This window comes from Epinephelus lanceolatus, chromosome 7, assembly GCF_041903045.1.
Source record: "Epinephelus lanceolatus isolate andai-2023 chromosome 7, ASM4190304v1, whole genome shotgun sequence".
Lineage (NCBI taxonomy): Eukaryota > Metazoa > Chordata > Actinopteri > Perciformes > Serranidae > Epinephelus > Epinephelus lanceolatus.
In genome coordinates, this window is record NC_135740.1 from 30868456 (window position 1) to 30882898 (window position 14443).

Genomic DNA, 14443 nt, shown 5'->3' on the forward strand with positions numbered 1-14443 from the left:
AACTCATCAGTTGAAGTTTCTTAAATAGGTGAACCCCATTCATATTTTATATAACAGAGCTCAGCGAGCTGCTTTAGGCATTGAGGCCTTAAAAAATCTACTGCTGAAACAAGAGAGCATCATTCAAAGGTCTTAATTCAATGCTTTGTGCTTCAGATCGTGTAGCTGAGATGTTCTAGCTGATAAGTTAAACATACATGATTTTATTACAGCTGTTGTGATAGGTCTTACACTCTGCCTTATTTTGGGGGGCAGTTTTTGATTCTTGCATGATTCATATGAACTAATTATTTCCTTTGCTGTGTGTGAACCACTTCTATGGGTTTTTTTTGGCTAGTGTGACTATCATTTATTCCAATGATACAAAAGATAAAGGCTACTACACAAGCAGAGTAATATGAGTAAAGGTACGGTCACATTACACTTCCTTCCTGCCGCAATCCGCTCCGTCTCCCTTTCACTTTGACTGAAGATGGCATGGCTGACGAATTCAAACACTCCAGCGGACTCATAATTCACAGTTCACTGTGCGTACCCCACATATTTCATTCAACAAAAAGGCTAATGTGAGCTTACCTCGAGCTGACACTATTGAGAATTACAGAAGAATATTGTTGACATGGAAGCAAAGAGGAGTAAAGGGTGGGGGGGCACCTAAAAGGCACAGGTAATACAGCAGCAGGTGCTGCTCAGTAGGTCTCTGGTATAACAAAGTCAAACTCTGTGGCCCCCTGTGTAGGACTGTTCATGGCTGACGCCGGTCTGCCATGAGCATCAGGTGGCATGTGAGCATCGGGCTCGATAAAGATGTCGTCCCAGTTCAACATCCTGCTCTGGGTGGAGGAGTGGACGTCTTCGCTGACGCTGGTTATGTGGTGCACGCTGCCATCCTCGGATATGACGGGGACCCCCTGCCCCTCAGTACTCCACGAGTACGGCCTCATCTGCACTGTTTTACACGGCAGGAGTCGGTATAAGTTGTTATCCGTCTCGTCTTTCTCTTTCCTCCCACTGGGGTCCTGGTTGTGGACTTGCTTGCAGTGGGTGGACAGTAGCTGGTAGTTCATGAACATGTCGTTGCACACCAAGCACTGGTACCTCCTCTCTCCTGTGTGGTGGATTTCGTGTTTAGTTCTGTACTCAGCTAGTGCAAACACCTTGTTACAGTAGCGACACGGGTATTTCTTTTCCCATGAGTGGGTGTTGAAGTGACGGCGGAGACTCGTCAGACACACGTAGGGGCGCTTGCAGACGATGCACACGTAGAAAGTCTTCCCGTCCATGATCAGCTCGTAGTGATCCTCGAGCTCTGTTTTGGCCTTCTTCTTGTTTGGGCTGCCTTTCTGTGACATGGGAGTTTTATCAAAGGGTTTGATAGGCGTTGCCATTAATGATCTCTTCCCTTTACTGGACTTAGAGCCTCCTTCACCTGGATCTTCTTTCACGGGGACAATGTCATAAGTGTCTTCTCCAATATTGGCATACACTTTACAGCCTGATGAAATTGAATCAATCTCTGTGGCTGTGTTGAGGGTCACTGTCTTTTTTGCTGCTATAGCTGATTTGGGACTGTTGGTCTGATTTGTTTCGCCTCCATCTACATCTACAATCCTTATTTTGAAATCCCCTTGCTGAGATGATGCTGAGACTTGCTTCTTGTGGACTCCCATTATGTCGCTGCTTTCAGAGGACTGAGAGGCACTCGAGGGCTCAGGGGTGAAACTGCTTGACCTGGCTGGTGTTGTGGGAGCACTTCCTGAGGAAACTCTGGCAGGGGAAGACGAGTTATTGGAGCTGCTGTCTGGACTGCGCAGAGGGCTGCTGTTGGGCAAACTGGAGTTTGCAGAACTGATGCTGGGAGGCTTTGGAGCGAATGATTTCAAGGGGGGTTTGGCTTTCTCCTTCTCTTTCGGTTTTGCAGCTGTATGATTTGATTCAGTTTGCGTTGATGCTGCATTTTCTGAATCAGCTGTGTCCAAATCGATGATCTCACCAGAGCTGGATTTCTGACTGGCAGCTCTGGTTTGAGCATCTGTTTGTGACACAAACATAACATCACTGTCCGAGTCCTCATCGTTACCTCCAACCCTGCTTGTCTGATTGAATTCCTCTGCAGATATTGAGAAAGACTCTGTGATGATGGGCATCATCTCTGCTTTGCTTTCCGTCTCCTTCGACAAACCAGGCAGACCCTTAACTTGTGATAACGGAGACCCCAGGTTTGCAATGAACTTGACCCCCAGGATCTGTCCAGCGTTGATGAGCTCCTCCAGCATGTCGGAGCGGACACGGACAATCTTGGAGGTGTAAATGTAATTGAGAATCTCCTCAAAGATTTCTGCTCTGATGAAGTTTAACTCAATCACTTGTCCAGCGACACTGAAGAGCTGGTGGAAATATGTGCTTGAGGCAGACAGGATTGTTTTGTGAGCCCTGAATTTCTTGTCCTGTATGATAATGGTGACATCACAAAATAATCCATGGTTTCGCTGCTCATTCATTGACTTCAGCACAGCTGCTGAATACTGTGTGTCGGTCGCAGATATCAGCTTCAGACTTGGCATGGCTGCAGAGAGAAAAACAGAAAGAGAACAAGTCAGAATCACATTTCTGAATGCACAAAAAAGTCGGTTAATTTCACTGTAGTGACGTGTAGAATATCATGAGGCACTGCAACAAACCATGTAGTTAAAGGGTTTGGCTCAAATTAACCTGCTTTTCCAGTTTAACAGTCAATTACCTTTGACACCCAAGAAGACAACAGGTAAACAACACAAAGTTTGCTAAAGGAATTTTAACATCAAAGCACTTTCGGTTTCTTTTGTCTATGCTTTACTGCGTGTTACACCCAGTTTTCAGTGTATTTGCCAACTGTAAGTCCAACATCCATGAGGGTTATAATATCTGTTCTTTTGGGGGAAACTGTCTTATAGATGTGTTGATTCAAGTTCATGACCGTATCATGTAAGCTGTGGAGATGCTGTTGAAGTGTAGTGCAGCATACCTGACCAATAAACGATCTATGAGGTCAGCGTATGTGACAAAAATGTGTGTTTGGCTTTTCTACGCTGACATTAGCTGTAACTTGTCAGTCAACATATACACCAATTTCAATAAATATAAATTGGTCTAACTCTAGTTTCTAATACTTACTTTATCCACACCAGAAAAAGACATGAACAAAATATTAGAAAGCAGTTTTCTCTGTTTATCTCATGACAAAATGAAACAGCAAGCAACACAAGCTAAAAGCTCCAAAATCAAAAACCATTAAGCTGAATCAAAACAGTTTAAGCAAAAATAGTAAGTCAAGGCTTGATTTATGGCTGCCGTTGGCTGTTTTAACAGATTTTTTTTGGGTCACTCCCCTCCAGCAGGAGGAGGCTTCAGTCCATCAGGACCAAAACCTACCACCACTGACACGGCCTCTTGCCTCCCATAGACATCTATCCCTATACATTACACATTAATGCATATTTTGGACAAGTAACTCTGCACACTGCACATGTTCTTTATACTGTGACTTTTTCCACATCCCCTTTTCAAGAGTTTTTGCACATCCTGAACAAAACTGTTCAAGTCTCTCATTTAAACACAGTTAAAGGTCTATAGATCTATTATACACGTTACAGTGTTCATAGTAGCTTTATACTTTTAATACAATTCATCCATTCTATATTTAGCCAATTTTCTTGACTTTTGCAGCACGTGTTTGTTTTTCATCTTACTGTTTATTGTATGCACCAAACATCAAGGCAAATTTCTTGTGAATTAAAACCTGCTGGACAATTAAACCATATTCTAATAACTGTGCCCTATAAACCGGCTACAGTTCAGGTGCAATTACATGTTAATTATTAGCAGAAAAATACTCTTCAGTAACTGATGCAAACAGGAAGAGTGAGTATAAATGTGAACATCAGTATTTGTCGTGGTGCAAACAAATGTTAGGCATGAAAATGTTAATCATATCAGGCTACAAAACAATAACGTTACCATAGCTGACGTTAGCTTCAGGCTCATTTAACAAAGTTGTAGCTGAAATGTTAGTCTCGAGTGACACTGCACACGTGCACAACCATATTTACTTCACCTGTACGAGCACGTTAAGGTTAACTAATTTGACATATCTATTATTGTTGCTCTTTAAGCGTTTAAAGTAATATTGAACCGCTGCTGTTAGCTAGCTAACAAAGGTAGCGCTAGCCGTGTTTCCTCTTCCTCTTTAATGAGCAGCGCGGCCTACTGTTTAGCATCTAGTTAGCATGCTAGCTCCAAATGCAACACCACAATGCATGCGTTAAAAGCTGCTACTTTAAAAGGCTGCGCTTAAAATGATTTATGTTTACCTGCGACCCTGGTGTTCACTGCCAAGACCTAGCAGGACCGCTACCGCCGGCTGTAGTGAGTGTTAACTGTCTAACGTTACAGACAATGGCTAACAACAGAACAGACAGCTTCCCCTGCCAGCTGCACTACAGCCTCATTGATTGAGCTGCCACGAGGGGGCGCCCTCGGGTTGCATTAACAACCACACAATTAAAACTGCATACCATCACAAGACATGTTTAATAACATACATTTATTAGTTTAGTCACTTTTACAACAAATAAATCAGAAAAAGAGTACAAATTAACTCAGATTTAACACCAGAGGTTACAATATTGTGCAAAAACAACCAAGAAAATCCCTGCAGCATGATGGCAAAGACACCAGGCTTTAAATAGTCCAGGTAGGGTACCTAAGTTGTATATAATTGATCTATTTTTAAATGTAATATGCATGTAAGGCAGTCTAATGGCACTAAATCATACAGCACTCTCTGCAGACTTTTCACAGTTGGTACTTTTTCTTACATCTATTACAATATATCTTATTATCTTATTAGGGTCCTGGCAGCACTATTGTAATCCTAGGTATTCTTCTTCTTCTTCTTCTTTTTTCTTCTGAGGAAATCATACTTCCCATGGGTGAAAACTCACCAAACTTTGCCCAAAGGTCCAGTCTCATGCCAGATATCCTCAGCTGTAAACTCAAGCCAATAGTCCTGATGGTGGCACTACAGCAAGCGTCTAAAGTTCAAAACATTGAAAATTCATAACAAATCAACCATATGTGCTACAACTTTGATCAAACTGTAGCCCCAATACTGAAAAAACGTTTGTACATTTAAACCTATTAAAAATTCTGAAGTTCATCACTCTGTTTTTTTTAAAAACTGTAAAACTTCTTAAACCTATCTCCTCCCACAATTTTTGTTCAACTGACACCAAACTTGCTACAGACTGTCCTACAAAAACTCTGATTTTTGATTTATCAAAAATTGAGTCTACAGTGCATCAAAATGTTTGACTGTAAACGGTACTGTAAACCTATACATGCAAATTCTTGCTAAATAAATTTTCAATGTTCATGAAAAAAATGACAATATTCTAGAGTCATGGTAGATGATGTGTGGCAAATTTCAGAATTTTATCTCAAAAACTGAATTTTTGACAGCATTTTGAATTTTGCTCTAATGTGAACAATTGGAGTCAATGTAAAAATGGCAAATTTAAACATCAGTTTAAACAAATTACCAACATCTCCATGCTGTCTAGATGCAATATGTGTATTTTCAGATTTTTGTTTCGATAACTGAATTTTTTACAGTGGTTTGAAATCTGCTTTTCCATGCATGGACGGCTGCTAAACCTGCACGTCTGGCTTAGTCAGTTTGTGAAGCTACACATGAATTGTCACTGACTAATTAGCTCAGTGAAATAGAAATTGATTCTTAGTCTCAGAAGTTGTGAGTTCAAGTCTCAGCTGATGCAAAAGGCAGATTGTGTTGCTAAATTCCTAAATGTCTTCCAATTCTTCTGCTTGTTGCTCAGAATTGACTAAAAATGCCCGGAGCCGACCCATCGCTGTGCAGCACCTATAATTTTAGTATAATTTTTTCTAAAATAATTCTTTATTGAGCTTAACAAATACAAACAAAGGGTCATTTTCAAGTCCTTTAGCTCAGGTATCATCTGCCTTTGGTTGAGCTAACAAAGTAAACTACATACCAAAGTCTAACAAAAAAAGAAAATAACTAAACATACATACAAATGACAGAAAAGCAGGGCTATCTCAAATTAATTTAAAAAAATTATGGTAATAAACAAGTTCCAGTGACTTACACAGAGTTTAAATTCATTATTCCAATGGCTGAAGCAGGGTTTAGTCTTAATGCATCTACTTTTATGAATGAAAAACTCCCCCAGTAATAAGACAGTATTAAGAGTGATAACTACCGGTTCACTCCCTTCAAAATAAAAGTATCTGCTCCTATAACTACACACATTAAATAAAAATTAATCAAAGTACCTGGGGCGCTCTGTTGAGGTTCAGATGGTCTTCTCAGACCGAGGCCTGCTGAGGTCCCTGTGGAGTGGCTGAAGTCTGCATGCAGCTCATCGGACATCATCTTCCTCCTCCATCCCTTGTATTTATCATACTCCACAGCGTGTCTGGCGATGTAATGCTGCTTCATATTAAACTCTCTGTACAGTACTTTCTTCCTGCAGATGAGGCACATAGCGGTGGAGTTCAGCTCTGTGAAGAAGAACTCCAGTGCCAGTGCCTCCTTCACTTTGTTGGTCACCGGCTCCAAGTTTGTCTTCACTTTAATATCAGAAGACATCTTGATTTCTTAAGATGTTTTAACGAGAGTCTCTGTTGTTAGGCTGGAAAAACTCACGGACTACTTCACAGAGTACCAGTGTAGTTGTGTAGCGTCCCCAGCTCATTCATTCAGTGTCGTTGCTCGGTTACAACTGTGGTTAAAAGTCCACTGTAGTCCACATTGTTTTTCACTTCCAGTCACAACTCTACAATTTGGGTCACTTCTTTTTCTCTGAAATTAAATGGCAGTTGGACAGCAAGGACTTAATGCGCTACCGCCACCAGCTGGTTTATTTTATATTATATGTTATTCATTGTACATTGTTTTATGTGTATTTTAGTAAATTTAACTTATTAACATATAGTTTTATCTTTTAGTGCTGCAGTTGGTGTTGGCCTCTGGTGACATGAGCGGCTGGTGCAGTGGGAGTTCACCTGTTGAGTTGTGGTGATATAATATAAGGACCCGTGGACACCCTGGATCCACCACAAACGCCTTGGTGCCAGACACCACAGGACACACCCAGAGGTCCTGTGTCTATGCCTTGACAGGTCAGAGGCCCCACTTTCGACTGAACTTGGCTCTGACCTGTCGAAGCATGGACACAGGACCTCTGGCATTCTAGCACGTCTCACCGGTACTCGATCAGACTGGGATTTGTGGAAGTTTGAGAGCTTGTCAGCAGTCAGGTAAAAGTCATTTGAAAATCTACATGGAAGCCCTGTGGCGATTGCCAGCTGGGGAGCACACCTTCAGCAATCCCAACACCAAAAACAGGCAGTTCATCAGTTAAAAGAAATTTCCAATCAGACACTCGATGCCAGTGCATGCCACCTTCAGTGTCTGTTACCTCAGTGACTACAAACCCCACTGAATTTCAGCCATGTTTTCCAACTAAATTTATAATGTATAAATTTAATAATTTATAAATTTATAAAGTTCTGCCCTTCTGATACATAACCGCTCCCTTCTGGTGAGAGCGCTTACATTACCTTTGAGCCAGCGCTACATGTTGTTATACAAACTGAAATTCTGAGAGCGGAGGGATATGGAAAGGCTATGGCAGGTGCATGCTTGTTGCCTTGCGAGTGGAGTTTTCCATCATATGCATAAGGCTGCCCATAAAACCTGTCCTTCAGTCACCTCATAGGAGAGCATATATCTGCATCACTCTTTGAGACCACAACTGTGTCCCTCCCTTCAGCCCATTCATGATACATGAAACTACCTCATATTATGACTCACCTTGTTGTTTTATGTTGAGCTTTATGTCGGCCTGCTCAGCAGCATGTTGTGTGTTGACGAGTCCTGCCTGGCACCCGATCTCTCCGGTGTGTTTAGGCTGAAAAAGAACAGAAAGAATTCAAGTTTATCCACATTAAAATTTATTTATTTTTTTTAAATAACCACGTTATAGATGTTAAATGTGCAGTCGTATTAGTCAAAGCAATGTTCTAACCAACTGTACAATTCACATAAACTGTCACAACAGCTTTCAGTGAAGGTATAGATTAACATTATCAATGGCTGCCATATTACACACTCTCATGGTTACAGCACAGCTTTATTATTGCAATATTCATCATGTTACCAGCCTGTCAGTTGGATAACGTTAGGCAACTGGCAATAGACGCGCACAGGTCCTGTTTACACCTGGTATTAACATGTGTTATGGGTGAACTGATCACAAGTGGACAGTGCTAAACACAAGTCTAAACGACCACCATGATGCATTGTGATCGGATCACTCAAATCACTTGCTGAGGTGGTCTGCGATGCATTTGTCCACATACCTTTTGTAGTGTAAATGCTATGTGTGTGCGTCAGCTGAGACGCAGGCTGTCCACTTGTTTTCGCATCACAGAAACCTGTGATTAATACCAGGACTAAACAGGCTCAAAAGGTGTGTAGCCAGTTTTGTGAAATATTTTGTAACAAGAGGTATGAGCTACTATGCATGCCCTCTATTCCTTATGCAGCTAGCATGCTAAACTAGCTAAACATGCAGCAATCTTTTCACTCAGAAAATCTGTCTGTCCGAAATCTGCTGCAAAAGTTCAACATTTTCAGGATACTTCTGGCAAATTTTGGACAAAAAAAAAAAAAAAACAGAAGGAGTTTTGCAAACACGTCATGGAGGTACTCAGAGAAATAAATGGACCTCTGGTTGACTGCATAAGTACCATGGATTTTAATAACACCTAGATATTAGCAAGATGACGCCTATTCCTTCCCATGGAATTGCTCACTTGGCGCAAACACCAACAGTATTTTCTGGCTTCCACGTTTACTTCTGCGGTATATGGCCAACTGAGTACAGCAGTAGTGTTTCTCTCATCTGCGAGTTCCCGCTCCTCATAGACTAGTGACGACATCATGGATTTCTAACCACCGTGGCTCAAAAATTGATGATAGAAAGAGTCATAACTGAGCTTGTTTGCAGTTCGAGGTGTCCTGTCAACAGTTTTACAGACGTCTCGTTTTACAATGGTGGTCTAGGATTTTTGCTGCAATACCACAATCAATCAATCAATTCAATCAATTTTATTTATAAAGCCCAATATCACAAATCACAATTTGCCTCACAGGGCTTTACAGCATACGACATCCCTCTGTCCTTATGACCCTCGCAGCGGATAAGGAAAAACTCCCCCAAAAAAACCCTTTAACGGGGAAAAAAAAACGGTAGAAACCTCAGGAAGAGCAACTGAGGAGGGATCCCTCTTCCAGGACGGACAGACGTGCAATAGATGTCGTACAGAACAGATCAGCATAATAAATTAACAGTAATCCGCATGACACAATGAGACAGAGAGAGAGACAGAGAGAGAGAGAGAGATGCAGGACAAACGGTAATGACAGTAGCTTACAACAACATTATTGAAAGTAATAATATTATAGTTATAGTTCTGGCTACTGTGGTACAGTATGTTGAAAGTATGTATTAATATCTGGCAGTATACATGTGTGACAATAGTTGTAGCGACTGCTATCAATAAAAAGGCCTCTGAGAGGCTTAAGTGGGCTCGCATCTGTGACTCGTTCCTTCATTGAATCAGTCCACTTGACAGTTGTATAAGTTTTATTTTGCAAACGAAAGAAGACTTAGAATGCAGTGATCCGACATGACGGTCAACAGAAAATATCAGAGCTCACTCAACCCTATTGTCTCCATTCCCGCCAGGGATTTAAATGCCCAGTTAAATAACTTAAACCACACCCATGTGTCAACCACCGGATGTGACATACCTGTGCATACATACAAATAAACAATAAACATAAGCAAAATATATATTTTGGCTCTTCCAATAGTCATATGTGTATAATAACAGTAGAAGTATGACTGATAACTAATGATGGCAGCAGTAGCAGCAGGAGGCATCTGGCAGGACCACGGCAGCAGCACAACCACACACGTCACACTGTCCAGGCACCGCTGCTATATGAGTTAATCTGAGAGACAGTGGAGCACAAAGGCTCCGGAGAAGAAGCCGAGTTAGTGACATCCAGAATGGCCGAGTTAGCAAGATGCAGTAATAGAATACGAGAGAGAAGGAGAGAAGGTGCCCGGTGTATTATAGGGGGTCCTCCGGCAGACTAGGCCTAAGTCAGCCTAACTAGGGGCTGGTACAAGGCAAGCCTGAGCCAGCCCTAACTATAAGCTTTATCAAAGAGGAAAGTCTTAAGTCTAGTCTTAAATGTGGAGACGGTGTCTGCCTCCTGGACCGTAACAGGAAGATGATTCCACAGGAGAGGAGCCTGATAGCTGAAGGCTCTGGCTCCTGATCTACTTTTGGAGACTTTAGGGACCACGAGTAACCCAGCGTTCTCAGAGCGCAGTGTTCTGGTGGGATAATATGGCACTATGAGCTCTCTCAAGTGTCCACTGGGGAAAATTTGCTGCCAGGCTGAGCACCATGTGGGGCCGCATATGTACACAGAGATAAGGTTACCATATTTTTCCAAATAGTAGCCCGGGTGTTTATTTCACAAAATCGATTTTGACCTCAGGCGTTTAAAAGGACAAGGCGGCTATTTGCTCAAGGCTTTGTTTTTTTTGCACTGACCTGCACCAGGCCGTTATTTGGCTACAGCTCCAGTCCAGTATGTTTTTTAGTGCAAAAATACTGTATAAGGCATAAGGTAACGGTAAACATATCCGTACATACGGTACGATACAAACATGAACAAGAACAAGTACAGTATTACGGTATTCTTCAAACAAGACGTAGCCAAGACATCAACATGTGCAGTGCACAAGATACTGTGTGCTAACAAGAGGTAAATCAACATGTAGTGAAACAACTGTCTAATACTGTAATAAAAAATAAAATACGGTACCACATACCAGTACTAAAAATACTGTAAATCAAAGCTACGGTACACTACCTTTTAAATAAAACAGTGCATATAATAAAATTATGGCACCAAGTACTGTATAAAACAATCAAAACAACACAGCAACAATAATACTGTAGCAATCTCATCCTCCTCCTCCTCTCCCTCATCATCATCTTCCTCGATCACAAGTTCGTTGAGGAACTGCTGTTCCTCATCGCTCTCATCCTCTTCCTCAGCCACTGCAGCCTGCTGCCTAGCCCTCGCGAGCTGCTCTCTCCCTGCCTGGCATGGCTGTCCCTCCTTGAGGCAATGAATGAGTTGGTCCTCACTCCCACCAGCTGCAACCGTCAACCCACACACCTTGTAAGATACCGGTACCAAAATCAGCTATCAGCCGGCTACCGTGTACACACACACACACACACACACACACACACACACACACACACACATCTCCACACCCACCATGTCGAACCGCACAGCTGTTTCGTCCATGGCGATGATATTCTTCGGCTGGATCTTCTTACTCTCCATCTGGTGACTGGAGCAGATGGCACAGTTGACTTGCTTCTCAATAGGAGCTTCCTTCTGAGCAACAGTTGTTCTCCTCCTGTGGGAAAAATTGTTACGTCGGAGGAATCGGTCAAGCCATCCATTAGTCGCTCCAAACACGTCCCCACCTCTCTTGTCCCCCGCTGTGGCATACAACTCCTTGGCCTTCCTGATAATCATCGTGCGGGAGACCCGGAGGTTCCGTCCACGAGTTTGGTGTATCCACTTGCACAAGTTATTCTCAAGCTCTTCGCTCTTTTTTTTCCTCCCTCCACCTGACAAGCGAAGCCGCTTGGCATCTGTGGCCGCCTGCGATGCCATTTCACCTTTTTTTTTCTTCCATTCACGGACGCGCCTCGGGTCTACGTTAAACTCTCTGGCAGCTGCTTCTCCGGAGTGCTGCTCTGCATATTTCACAACTGCTAGCTTAAACTTCATGTCAAACTTTCTGTTTTTCTTCCCTCTTAGCTTATCGTTTTTGTCCCTCTCCTGACTATTCTCCTCATTCAACTCCATCTCTGTGTTTTCCTCTCCACCGGTGTAAACTTCCCTCGCGTCCGCCATGCTGGCTGTTTCGTTCTTAGTGACGCGAGAATAGAAGACGTGATGTCACGTGACTCCCATATCAAATAATTGCCCCGGCATTTAATCGGACACACCAGCGTTTAATACGCAAAATGGGGTCAAAACCCCGGCGGCTTTTTGGAAATATACGGTATGTGGAAACATTATGTAAGCTAACCAAGGGTGTTTCTTTACATAAAATGTAAGAATTCAGGTTATAAGTGATCACGTGAGACACATGTGGAGACACATATCAGGTGTGAACACAACAGAGCTGTCCACTTTGATCGCATCAGATAAGACCATTATAATACCAGGTGTAAACAGGCTCTGAGTTTAGCCTTGCTTCAGCCATACACTTTTAGCTAGTCATGTCACGGTTATTACAATGCTTGTTACAAGCTGTTTATACACTCACCTGGTCATGTAGCTGAGGTGCTGGCAGGATGTACCGCTGCTGTGATGAAGGTCTCTTCGGGAGACCGATGTTTGGCACTGCGTTGTTCTTTAGCTGGGGGAGTTTAGAGAAACCCATGCTCACCTCCATGAGATTAGAGAAGCAGTCCTGAGAGAAGTGACGGTTACAAACTCCAGATCTGGGCGGGAGGTCGCAGTCTGGTAAACCCAGAGCCCGTAACCACTGACGCCTCGTCTCTTCGTCCGATGGGAAGCTGTGTAGTCCGGAGGTGTTCTTACAGCCGGGGAAACTACACTGACGACCCATCCTGTAACGTCACAGTTAATTACGATGTTTGTTTTCCACTAATAAATGAACATGATCGATTCCGCCCACAGAAAGCTGAGCTACCTGTCAAATATCAAATCGGGCGGTAACTGAACTGTTGACGCTTCTTCTTCTTCTTCTTCTTTGTGTTTTCTGGTGGATTGCAATACCAACTTTAAAGGTGCATACCGCCACCTACTGGACCGGAGTATGTAAGACAGGATCTAGTTTTACATTACTATCATGGATAAATAATAAAGAAACAAAACAAAATAAAACAAAACAAACAAAAAAAAAAAAAAAGAAAGAAACGCCAACCGCTATATTCCATAGAACAAACCAGTGTTATATAGGTAATCTATTACCCCTCTCTGTATCTCCCACACCTTATCTCCCTTAGTTCCCAGTATCCCTACCAAATTCCAATCCCGTCCTGCCTCTCTCACCCTTTGTTGCAACCTTACCCTTTCTTCGTTATATTTACTACAGTACATAATTACATGTTCAACATTTTCCAATAATATTACAATATGTGCAAACTTGTGAGTTTACTTTTCCCAATAAAAATAAAGTCTTATTTAAACCAGTATGATCAAACCATAATCTTGATAGAACTACCTCCTCTCTTCTACTTATTCCCTTAATACTCTGCGCTCTGACTGTGCTTTGTATTCTGTAATAAGTGCTGCCCTTACTGTCCTCATCCCACTTTCTTCTGCCAAAATTCTGATATTTTCTTTTTGATAAGTGCTTTTCCTTCACCTTTTCCAAATGGAATATTAGTTACATGTCTTATACTAAGTGTTCTTTCTGCACATTCATAACCTTTTAATTCCTTCTTCTGGTGAGATTTAACGGCAGCTAACACACCAACTTTTAAGCGCATCACCGCCACCTACTTGACTGGAGTGGTGAGCGGTTGATTGGCAGGAGAAAACAAAACAAAACGTACAAACAACTCATTTATTTCTATTGTTCCTGCTGTTATTATAAAACCAGTTGACGCTTTCATACTTTCCTTGACGTGTATTGTAGCTGATTCCCTAGTGTATTGTGTTATACAGAGAATGGAGTGGTTTTCAATAATGGGGGAAGGTTACTTTGGAAATGTAATTGTTTACCAAATAGTTATTTATTACACTGTCAAAAATATGATGAGTAATTGAACTAATGTAGCTTATTAGATTTTATTATTTTTTATCACTTAATAACAAATGTTTTAAACTGGGCAGTAAAGCGAGAAAAATGTTTGGAAATATACTATGCCTAAAAAAGGTTTTCCTGCACATCACGAAAATGCGAAGCAACAGAATTTAAATGTCTTATTCTACATACAAACCTTTTACCAAAAAGAATATATTCAGATATAATCCCTTTATTATCCCCATCATTTTGATTGATAACTGTAATTTAACTATTCAGTATTCAGTATTTCACTATTCCTCAGTAATTGTAACTGATTAAAATTAAACCATTTTGTAATTTACTTACATGTCACTAGTTACTAATTAATAAAAATAAAGATAAAGACAAAAAATAAAATGAAACCAAAACATTGAGAAACGATTAACAATTTAGTCTCAAGTAACTAACTATAAGTCATTTTTGGA

The 14443-nt window shown here is 41.6% G+C and overlaps 1 protein-coding gene across 3 annotated transcripts; it reads right to left on the bottom strand.

Annotated features, from left to right (window-relative positions):
- Window positions 1–323: 323 nt before the first annotated feature.
- zbtb33 (zinc finger and BTB domain containing 33) lies at window positions 324–13140 on the bottom strand. 3 transcript variants are annotated; one of them, XM_033633518.2, is made up of 4 exons: window positions 12528–12661; window positions 11459–11603; window positions 7898–7994; window positions 324–2566 (listed from the first exon to the last, which is right to left on the bottom strand). In XM_033633518.2, exons 1-4 carry the CDS (start codon window positions 12533–12535, stop codon window positions 690–692), a joined length of 2127 nt encoding a protein of 708 aa, XP_033489409.1. In that variant the 5' UTR covers window positions 12536–12661; the 3' UTR covers window positions 324–689. The 3 variants fall into 3 exon arrangements, with proteins under 3 accessions (XP_033489409.1, XP_033489407.1, XP_033489406.1); XM_033633516.2 differs by lacking the exon at window positions 11459–11603 and having other exon boundaries at window positions 12528–13140; XM_033633515.2 differs by lacking the exon at window positions 12528–12661 and having other exon boundaries at window positions 11459–12141.
- Between the last annotated feature and the right edge of the window lie 1303 nt (window positions 13141–14443).

Excerpts from the sequence above, each read along its gene's own strand:
- zbtb33 (XM_033633515.2), bottom strand. The coding sequence starts at position 12,109 with ATGGCGGACGCGAGGGAAGTTTACACCGGTGGAGAGGAAAACACAGAG. Across the intron at positions 7,995-11,458 it reads CAGCTGTGCGGTTCGACATG|CCTAAACACACCGGAGAGAT; the intron begins GTGGGTGTGGAG and ends GTTCTTTTTCAG. Across the intron at positions 2,567-7,897 it reads GCTCAACATAAAACAACAAG|CCATGCCAAGTCTGAAGCTG; the intron begins GTGAGTCATAAT and ends TTCTCTCTGCAG.